Source organism: Pipra filicauda, unplaced genomic scaffold (genome assembly GCF_003945595.2).
Source record: "Pipra filicauda isolate LSUMZ 115617 unplaced genomic scaffold, ASM394559v2 scaffold9_size5747161_pilon, whole genome shotgun sequence".
Taxonomy (NCBI): Eukaryota; Metazoa; Chordata; class Aves; order Passeriformes; family Pipridae; genus Pipra; species Pipra filicauda.
The window spans coordinates 875,870-886,510 of NW_024105198.1; the positions used below are offsets into that span (position 1 = coordinate 875,870).

Here is a 10,641-nt window from a genome sequence, read left to right on the forward strand (position 1 = left end):
GGCGGCAGCAAAAGGAGTCATTAGAAATGAGACCCCTGGCAGAGGGCTCTGCTTCTGGCAGAGCCGCCGCGGGGCAAGCAGCGGGCGAGCGGAAACAGCTGCGCGCCCTTTACCTAGAAGCCCGTGCCCTCCCAGCCTCACGGGTGCCCGGTTGCCCACCACTGGCCAGCCGGCCGCCCCTATCGTCAGAGTTTTTAAAAAATAAAAATTCAAGTAATAAGTGGTAGCGGGGCGAGGACCGGACACGGCTCCGGTCGGCCGCCGGGAGTGTGGCTGCTGCGAGCGGCAAGTCCGAGACCTGGGCAAGGCACCGTGACCTGGGTGGCGTCAGCCGTGTTCCCTCGGCAAAGGCCACGGAGGGGGCGGCTGAGGGTCCCCGGGACCAAATGTGCCATGACGGCAGAGCCTGCCCCGGCCTTGCCCTGTCGGGGCTGGGAGCGAGGCGAGGAGGCGAGGCCAGCCCTCCTATGGGGGCTGCGAGCGGAGCTCAGTCTAAGGCACGGAGAGGGACTGTGCTACGATCTCTGTATGCTCCGCAGGGAGCGGGGCCCGGACAGCGCTCCGCTACAGCCTCCTTAACTCTGGAGCAACAGGCATCCCTAAGAGATGTCGGGAGAACCGCTCCGCTGCCGGGCCGGCAGCCCTGAGAGAGGCGGAGCCAGCACCCTCCTCGCCAGCACGCAGGCCGGTACCCGCCGCTCAGCAGCCCGACCTGATGCAATCCAGTGCTCGCATGTCGTGAGCACCCATTCAAACTGGCAGCGATGCCGGGAGGGTGAACCAGCCCCTCCCTGGCATCATAGGCAAGGCTCCGCTCTGGCGCCACTGTCGAAGCAACAGGTCCAGCCGCTTCTTTCCTCGGAAGACGACCTCGGGATGACGGAAATACCACCGCAGCAGCTGCGATGACCTCACGGTGATGAAACACCAACGCACTCTGCGAACGCCACTTCCAGGCAGGCTGTGCCCCTGCCAGTCATCAAGGTCCCTTCCCTTTCCGGCCCCATGACCCCCACTGGGAACTAAGTGAGCTCAAGATCAAGTTGCAGAATTCCGTTTCCTTGGGCCGTTAGAGCCCAGATGCTTCCCGCTCCTTCATGAAGGCGAGGACCCAGCTGGGCAGCACCATCACCGAGGGTGCTCCCGGGCAGGGCCGGCAGCACCATGGGCACAGCAGGACTCCAAGGGGGGGTCACCCTGGCCCAGGCAGACAGACAGACAGACACTGGGTGGGTACCCAGAGCAGTGAGGGGGTGGATGACACCAAAATCATCCTATTCCCAGAAACCCTGTTGCAATAGCACGTGCTGGGAGAGAGTTTCAGTTTCACGGTGGGAGCAGCACTTGGCATTGAACATGTCTTCAGTTCCCAGACCTCACTGGCAGCTCCACATCTGTCTTCCCAGTACCCCATTCTCACCTCCCAGTCTTACCGTTCTCCACCCCTGTCATTCAGGGCCCTGAGCCAGCAGCACAGACCAACGGCTGGGAGCAGGCAGAGGCAAGGAGCGACCTAAGGGCACGTCCCAACAGGAGCAGCAGGAAGGCAAACAGTGGCAGGGCATATGTTGCCAGCATAAAGGAGGGTAAGAGATGGCTGTAGCCCAGAAAGGGGGCCAAAAGCCCTGCAGAAGCAGATCCCTTGGATACCCTCATTACCTTCCATGACTGAAGCATAGGATATCTCAGGTTGGTAGGGACCCATAAGGACTATCAAGTCCAGCTTTACAAAACTCTCCAGCTTTGCCTCTCTCCCACCTGGAAGCACCAGGTTTGTCCAGAAAGGCTTCCCCAGAGCCCTGCTGTGCCTTCATCCGCCAGAACCCAAGCTCCTCCTTGCAGCAGACCTCAAGTCTCTGGCTGAGCAAAACCAGCCACAGCTGGGCACAGACCTGCCCTGTCTGCCCAGCATTTGGGGAGCAGTGGGCAGCACTGGGCACTGCCCCTACCCCAGCAGACAGCAAGCACCACTGGAAAAGACACCTTTATTTTATTTCTTTTAAATACAAGCAGTTACAAAATTCACTCATTCAACAGTTCTACAGGTATCACTGGCCCAGAGGCTCAGGCAGACGGATATGTGCCCATGTGCCAGCTGTCAGTCTCTCCCCAAGTCACCACCCTTGAACACTGCTGCATCTTCCACACAGACTCCTGGGAAGCAACAGCAGCGTCAACCTGACCCATGGGAAAGGCCACGAGCTGTGTCCCTTCCATCTGGCAGCCCTCGGTTACAACGGCAAGGGACCACCAGAGCATCCCTGCAGCCTGCCCAGAGGTGAGGGCTCACTGCAGTGAGGGCACATACCTGCTGCTCTGAGCTGAGCCTGCAAGGAGCAGATTGTCTGGTGATAGGCTTCACACTGGGCAGTCTTGTCAGCTGCAGGCAGGAGGCAAGAAGGGCTGTGCTCAGCCCACCCTGAACACCTCAGCCCCAGACCCTCTAGGACACCAGAGATCCTGCTCTACCCCCTAAACAAGAAGCCAGCCCCATCCCCACGGAGCTGCAGGCTGTGGGCTCCAGGGAGGAGCACAGGGGATGTCACCTGGATTGTGGGTGTCCTGCAGCCCTCAGAACAGCCAGACCCACATACCAAGCTCCCTCTTCACTCGCTCGAGCTCTTTTTTCACATGCTCCAGCTCCTGGGACAGCTGATCACCTGCAGACTGGCAAGGGCAGGATGTAAGTGTGATGCAGGGAGTGGTCACCCCCACGCAGCGACCAGCAGCTCAGCCACAGCACAGCCCATCCACTGGAGGAGCACTGCAGCCCACCCAACACCCCAAGCCCAGCACCCTGGGGATCACTTCCACGGGGTGTCCATCACAGCAGCAGTGCCTGCTGAAGGAGCCACGGTTCACTTAGCAGTGAGCACCTGCCAGCACCTGTGTGTAACAAGAATGCCTTTGGCAGGTCGCAGCCACAGAGTGAAGAGCCCTAAAACTGCTGGCAAATGCACAAACATATTTTTCAGGTAGGAGAATTCATAGCTTGGGAGCTTCACCTTGCTGCAAGCTCTGCTCACTCCATCCTGGGTACATGTCCAACATGTTAGGAGGTATAAAAGCAACAACAGAAGCCATAGGAGGTTTGCTTGTTTCAAAAGGCCCTTAAAAATTTAACTGGAGAGAAGCCTGCAATCCCCTGAGCACCGGAGAGGTGGTAAAGCCATGCAGTAAATGAATACGGTTTTGTGTAAACCCTAGGGAAAGGTTAAATCAGCTCATGTGCCATCCAGGAAATTGGCAGCCCCAGGTCCCATCATCTTCCACCTCTGGCATAGCTGGCCCCAGCAACAGTGTTGAACAGTGCTCTGTGCTGCCAGGACATAGCTGGCTCTTACCTGCTCAGCAGGGACTGAATCTTCACACCTTGAAAGCTCCTGTGTAGTTGATCCTGAAGGAAGGCCCAGGAAATGAAAGCAAAGAGCATCAACTCCTGCTCAGACAGTGCCCTGACTGACCAGGGCCGCTCCCTGGCCTATGGATGAGCTCAAGCACCAGATTTGCTCAGTCTCTTTGCTGGGTGCCTCTCCAGGGAAAGGGACTTCACCTAGCCTTGCTGCTCCGCATTTCACCTCCCCTCCTCTGAGCCCAAGTACACGCGATCCCCTCCAGTCCTTTCCCCAGAAACAGCCTTGACCCTGTAGCTGAGATCTGAATGTTCTTCCCATGGCAGCAGCTCCCCCTCCCGCCACAACTCCGCCACCTCTGGCGTTTCTGCCAAGACTCACCCATACTGATCCAAAGGCGCTGGGATGAAGCAGCTCTTCCCAGAGGCCGCAATGAGGAGCGGGAAGCTAGGACAGGAATTGCTGTCGGTAGTCTTGATGAGGGCTGTTTGTGATCCCCAGCCTTGACAGCAGCTATAGTGAACAAACATTAGGCACGGAGGCTGCTGCTCCGAAGCAGCCACACTGCACCATTCTTCAGGCAGCATGGGGCTTAGCCAGGCTGCCTGTCCTAGGCCCACAGGCACGACCCCCACAAGACCATGGGGTGAAGGCTCCAAAGCCAAAGGGCTGCTAGCCCACATTGGCGGAAGGCCAATGTTAACATCACTTGGGGCATGAGCACGTTACCTAAGCTTCTTCCTGCGCTGCTCCCAAGGACTCCTCGCTCCTCCTTCTCTGTCCTTGGCCATGCTGCAGCCCAGGCCAACCCCCTTCTCCCCTCCTGCCGCAGCATCAGCCCCCCCATGCTTCCCCGCTTCGCATGAGGCCAGCTGACAGGTGTGGAATTACTTTTCATCTGTGTGTCCCGGGGGGCGGGTTCGGGAAGGGCGGAAGGTTGTGCCTTTTTCAAAGCCCGGCCAGGATGCTGAACCCTGGACCTGGCAGGCGGCATCCCCTTCAGCCTGGTATCTGGGGGAGAGAGGGAGGGTTCAGCAGCGCCGGACAGGCAGCGGCCGTGCCGGGGCTCCCCGCGGCGACCCCGCTTACCTGCGGGCTGGAGGAGCCGCTTTGGGCAGGCCGAGCCCGCCGTGCCGGCCGAGGGGAGCTGCAGCCCCTGCGAGGCCCGTGTGTGGGTCGGAGCGAGCCTGGCGCGGCCGCGGCCCGGGGAGCGGGCGGCGGGGCCGGGGCGGCCGCCCGAGGGCTGCGCGGCACCGAGCCGAGCCCGGGAGAGCGGGTGGGCCCCGGGGCCAGCGCCGGCCGCGGGCTGCGGGAGGCACACGGGCTCCGCTCGGGCCGGGCCCGGGGCCGCAGCGGCCTCGCAGGTGCTTGTGCCCGAGTCCGGGGCGGGCACCGGCGTGGAGGTGACGGGCCCGGCGGGCTCGGCCCACGACTCGTCGGTCTCCCACGGGTCCCGCGGAGGCGCGGCGGCCTCGGCGAGGCGCAGGCGGTCGGCGATGAGGCGGCACTCATCCTCGAAGAAGCTGAGGTAGAGGGGGGAGTCCTGCAAGTGCAGCGCCTGGGCGTGTTGCAGCAGGTCCGGGCAGCCCGGCAAGCCGGGGCTGGCCCCCGAGCCTGCCCACGGGTCCGGCCGCCACATCGCGCTCGGGCACCGCCGCCCGCCCCCGCCCTGCGCCCGCCCCGTCCCACCCCGCCGGTTCCCCCGTCCCGCCAGCCCCCAGGACCAGGCAGAGGCTCGGCTTCACGGTCCTTCTGTTTACTCATGAGAAATCTAGCAGGGCACCTTATCTAGTCAACGCCCGTACTATCCGCACCAAGAAGTTATGTTCACCGTGCGCGGACACCGTGGCAGAACGCTCTGCTGCGGATCGTGCTGGCACTGGAGCTGCCCCAACGACCCAGTGCCCAGCAGGGGTGGGACACAGCTGACACAGCGCACACCCCAGGGCAGCTGCCCCGAGAAGGGGTGGGGGCTGCCTGTGCCACTCCGGGGCAGCCAGGAACACCAGCCAGAGGTAAGAGGGGAGCAGGAGCAGGCCAGCCTTCCCAGCCCAATCTCGGGGCACTGCCAGCTCCAGACAATGGGACTCTCCAGGCCTTCTCCCAGACACACGAAGCAGTGCAACAAGGTGCCTGCATCAGCCTACCACACAGAGAAGGCAGCAGGGCAGGGCTTCCAGTGCAGGGAGGCACTGAGTCCCAAGCGCTGCTTCCCCAACGCCTGCCCCCAGTCACTGATAATAAAACAGCCCCCAGGACCAGGCAGAGACTTGGCTTCACAGTGGTTTAATGCGAACGGCACCGGGACGTTACACTGGACAGGGTGCAGACAGCTGGGTGGATGGCAGCCCCACACAGGGCAGGGGAAGGGGCCGCCCCCGAGCGCGACCGGCGGCATCAGGAAGGCGGGGACCGAGCCCCTCTGCGGGCACGGCCGCCTCCACCGGCACCGGGCTCCAGCTGCCCCATGGCCCTTTTGGGAGCGGCTCCCTCTCGCTTTCCGCGACTTCTTCCCATGAGCCACCTCTTGATCAACAGTGCCAGTTCCTCACCAGGAAACGAAGGAGACATTGGGAAGGCCTCAGGGAACGTGCCTGGCAGGAAAGGGAGGGCAGCCACTGCAGGTCTGTGCTCCAAGAGAGGCTCAACTGTGTCACCACGAAGTGACCAAGTGCTTATAAACCAGCCAGCCCTGACATGAGGAGGCCCCAAGCTGAGGCTCAACCTCACTCATCACAGCTGTGGCAGCCAGGGGAGCCTCCAAAGGACAGTTCTGCTGCAGCAAGTCACAGCCTCGTGGTCCCCTCAAGCTCTGAATGCTTCCCTGATCAGTCGTGTGTTCTTGCTTCACACAAGCGACTGCCTAGCTCACTGCAGAACAGGGGAGAACACACCAAGAGCCATTGTCACTTCTGCTTTGTAAGCAAATGTCTAACCTGGGACTGGCTGACCAGTTTTCTACCATCCTTTTCTGGAGAGGTGGCCTCACCCCAGGCCCCATTGCTGAGCTCCTCCTGTGGCAGCCATTCATGGATGCACCCTACAACTGCTTCCACCAGCCTTCTCTTGCTCCTCCTCAGCCAGACCCGCCTGCTCCTCACTGCAGCTGGGGTGCAGGATAAGGGCACCGGGTTCAGCCCAGCAGGGTGCTGCAGGGAACACCAGCACAGCAGCCCATGGCACCGCAGACCGTGGCATTTCTGAAACCCTGGGCCGAGGCATCACAGCACACATGGCTACAGCCCAGACTATCCCATCTTCCACGTGCCAAACGGCCCACACAGAGCATCATGAGAGCACACAGCATGGAAACCCCTCAAGCTGCCAGCAGCACGTTAGAAAGGAGGGGGCACAAACACACCAAACAGGTCTGTAATGCAGGAGGCTGAGTGCGGGGTTCGAGTAGGTGTTGGGTCTCAGCACTTCCAGACAGTGAAGAATGGGGGTTTCATGCAGGGTGAATGGGGTTGGATGAGAGACCGACAGACCCAGGCACCTACTCACTGGTTTGGATAAACCTTACTAAAACGCTAATACCTGATGCGATCACTGACCAACATGACAACTGCTATTCTTCAAAGTCTCCTGCAGAGATGCTTGGGGCTGCACAGACAAGGGAGCGAAGGTCATCTCACACCTTCCTGTATAGGGAAAGAGGCAGCTCCTACACCAGAACACCATAAGCAAGTTCCTGATCCACACCTATCCACATCTGCCCCTAGACACGGGACAACACGCTCACTTGCATAAATCTTCATACCTTTAGGCCAAGACCACAGCCCAGTAGAACAAACTGCTGCCAGTTACAAAAGAGGAAAATACTGAACAAACTGGGAGGTTCAAGAGAGGAAAAGCTGGTTCAGAGAAGACAGATTTAGTGTAAAAATAAATGTCATTTTTGCAGGAGGGAGGGTGGAATGGAGGAAGACAGTGCCAGGTGCTCCTACTGGCGCACTTTCCCTGGGACGTAATTCCTATCAATAGTCTCCTCTTGCAGGAACATATGTAAGCAGCGCTCGTTCTGTGCCAGTGGGTGTCCAGCAATTCTGGAAGAAAATCAGATGTGGAGGTTAGCACAGCTGCCACCAAGACCCCCACACCTCTGTTCCCTGCAGCAGGGAGTCAGACAGCTGGCTCAGCACATCCACACCATGCTCAGCCCAAGGTCACTTGTTGGTACAACAGGACCAGTAAGAGGTGCCTGAGCACAGAGTGTTCCCTCCCATGCCGTGCCCTGATCCAACACTACGGTGCTGGTGGGTCTCTGCAGCACATCTGTTCTGCTAATGCTCACTGCACTCTCAGGAGAGAGCGTGGAACACAACCCACACTCGAGGCAGGACTTGTTCCAGTACCACAGTTTCGTTACCCACCTGCAGGCACCACCCTTCAGCATTGGCACCTGCCAGCAGCAGGTCAAGACTCCCTCATGGTCAACCCACAGCCCCCTTCCATCAGCAGCAGCCCAAGGCAGCACACAGCAAACCCAGGACATCAAGCTTACTTGTTAATAAACTGTTCTAGTCCCTGTCTCCGCTCCTCGATGAAAGACTCCTCAAAGATGCCCTCATCTCCTCGGAAGGGGAGCTGTCGTTTCAAAGCTTTTCCAGGCAGTGGTGGCACTACAATCTAAAAGCACAGAACCACCCTGTCAGCAGAACAGCCACCTGCAATCAGATATCCTTTGCTGTTTGATGCTCATCTCCAGCCCCATTACGTGGACAGAGCCACAAAAAGCACCCACCACCACAGCCTCTCCTCTGGGCAGCTCAAGATTATGGCTGTAACTGTTCCCTCATGTCCCAGTTTCAGGAATAGGCAGGTCTGAGCCAGGCCTCACCTTACTGTCTCGTTCCAGCTCATTCTTCAGCCATTCGAAGTCGCTGTATCGTCTCCTCACACACGACTCCTTCAATTTGAAGATTGGGAGGTTTGTCTGTAATGAAGCGAAGCAGTTAATTTGCAGGTTACTCTGGAAGCCACAGAGCACTTCAACATGCAACTGAAACCTGAAGCTACAATGAGAAAACCAAGCCCCCTGAGAATAAGGCATCACAGGAACACTCAGCTTCCTTATTCAGGGCAGAGAACACCAAAACCCTTCAGATCCAAGCAAGCCAGGCTACTCAGTGCCAGCCATTCCCTCCCCCTCAAGTGACTATTTCAGGAACGCCCCCCTTCCCAGGGGCACACACTGGGATCAGTGCTGACAATACAGAGAAGGCTGGGTTTTTTTCCCTGAGTTCAGTCCATTTTGAAGTGATTTACAAGAGGGCTTCACAGCAGCCTGCAGAGCATAAGAACATCCAACCCGACACTGCCATCTCCAAGGAAGAACTACAGGAGGAAATCTTTTCCCAGCAACTGTTCAAGGCCAGACCTCATGCAGCAATCTTCTTCCAGAACAGACCACCTACCCTAACAGGCGTTTTCACATCCATCATGTGTCACTGCATAAATGCAAAGCAATACCCCACCCTTCTCCCCCTGCCCACTGCAGCCCAGCAACTGAGAGCTTCACCTTTAAACTTCGACCTTCAACTTCACCTTTATCTCATCGACACAGCCTGAAACATTCCAGGAACTGAGGCAGCAAAACCTTCTGATGGGCAGCACTCGGATGAACACCGGTATTAGTGCAACACGATTAACTGTATTCTTAAGAAGGCAGCGAGGTAAACCCAGCTGCACCTCGGCTGGTTTCAGTGGACTAAGAGGTTCCCATTGCCACCTGCAGGCTGACGGGAGCCAAGCGCCGGAGCAGGAAAAAACCAAACACCAATTCTTCTTAAAGGCAGGGGAGGCTCAGCAGCTAAATAACGCCACGATCAGAAACCTAAGCCAGCACCACATCACACGCCAAAGGGAGCTTGTTCCAGGGGAAGCTCAATGTTATTTTATCCAGCTATCAGACGCAGAGCTGTGAAAGGGTCCCCAGTTCAGTGTGGTTAAGGCTCAGTGAAGGGAACACTGCGAGTGCTCAGCCCGCTGCACACACTCCTGGGTCACAGGCCCTCGATAAAGCAGCCTAGAAGGGGCAGCCCGCCTGCACTGCGAGCAGCTCCCGAGACACTGCTACACAGTTTTCCTCCCCTGCCTGAGATAACCAGCTCTGTACAGCCATGCCCTGCTCAGCAGCCACCCAGCGGGGCAGTAGCGAGAGGCCGGGCGCAGGACCCTGCTGAGGCAGCTCCTCCCTGTCCCTGCGTGCCCCAGCCCCGCTGGACGCCGAGCGGCCCCGGCGAACCCCCCAGCGCTGACCTTGAGCCCCGGAGCGCCCCAGCCCGGCGCTGCCAAGCAGTGACACCACCCCGGGCCCCCCCAGCCCCGCGTCCCGAGCGCCGCCGCCCCTCCCCGGGCCGCACCCCCGCACGCCGGGGCGGCCCGGCCCCGCAGGCCCGGCGCGGGGGCCGCACCCGCATGCGGAGCTCGTAGCTGGTGTATCTGGCCCGGCCCATGCCCACGGTCTGCGGGTTGAAGATGTCGATCTCGAGGAAGTTGCTGGGCGGCCCGTACGCGTCCGTGAGGTCCTGCGGCTTCGCGTTGAGGCGCCGGGTGTCCGCCACCGCCGCCTCCGACATGGTGGTGCCGCCGCCGCCCCGCCCGGCCCGGCCCGGCCCGCCCCGCCCGCTGCCGCAGCCCGCCCCGCCTCGCGCATCACCGCGCGGCGCCCGCCCGCCGCCTGCATAAACCGACACCTATCCAGAGTCCGGGGCCTCTCAGATGCTGCCCTGCCCGCGCACCGACGCGCGGCACCCGCCCACCGCCTGCATAAGCTGGCGCCTATCCAGAGTTCGGGGCCGCCCTCAGCCACCGCCCTGCCAGCGCCGCCGCGCGGCCACCGCCTGCATAAGCGCGGCGGGTATTCAGCCCGCGGGGCGCGCCCGGCGCGCCCCGGAACCTGCATGGCAGGTGCACTGCCGGCGTGGGTCCTGCCGCCTGGGCCGCCCCCACCGGGTCCCCGCGGGCCGGGGCACAGCCTGAGGCCTTGAGGTCCGCGCTACGCGCTTGGGATGGGAACCGGGGCAAGGGGTCTAGAAACGCACATAGGAACTGCACCATACAGCGTCCGGGGTGCAGTCGGCCCCTTCGGCGCGGGGGGCACGGGGCCCGGAAACTCTTTGCGGCGGTTCTGACAGGCAGACCGGGACGCGGACCCGTCAGGCCTTGCGCGAGGGCGTGTCCCGGAAATGGAGGCCGGTCCGTGACGGGACGGCGGAGGGAGCGGTGCCCCTAGCCCAGCCCGCGGTGCCGCAGAGCGCTCCGAGGCGGGCGAAGGAGCGGCGAG

The 10,641-nt window shown here is 60.5% G+C and overlaps 2 protein-coding genes across 2 annotated transcripts; both read right to left on the bottom strand.

Moving 5' to 3' along the window:
- Positions 1-1,971: 1,971 nt before the first annotated feature.
- On the bottom strand, positions 1,972-4,992 carry LOC120322545 (translation initiation factor IF-2-like). The gene is made up of 7 exons (XM_039378163.1): positions 4,443-4,992; positions 4,083-4,364; positions 3,735-3,866; positions 3,345-3,397; positions 2,595-2,667; positions 2,309-2,380; positions 1,972-2,154 (listed from the first exon to the last, which is right to left on the bottom strand). The coding sequence occupies exons 1-7, from the start codon at positions 4,990-4,992 to the stop codon at positions 2,099-2,101; spliced, it is 1,218 nt and encodes a 405-aa protein (XP_039234097.1). The 3' UTR covers positions 1,972-2,098.
- Positions 4,993-5,623: 631 nt separating this feature from the next.
- Positions 5,624-10,003, bottom strand: SNX12 (sorting nexin 12). Its single transcript, XM_027721880.1, has 4 exons — positions 9,770-10,003; positions 8,194-8,289; positions 7,858-7,982; positions 5,624-7,399 (listed from the first exon to the last, which is right to left on the bottom strand). Exons 1-4 carry the CDS (start codon positions 9,932-9,934, stop codon positions 7,297-7,299), a joined length of 489 nt encoding a protein of 162 aa, XP_027577681.1. The 5' UTR covers positions 9,935-10,003; the 3' UTR covers positions 5,624-7,296.
- Positions 10,004-10,641: the final 638 nt, after the last annotated feature.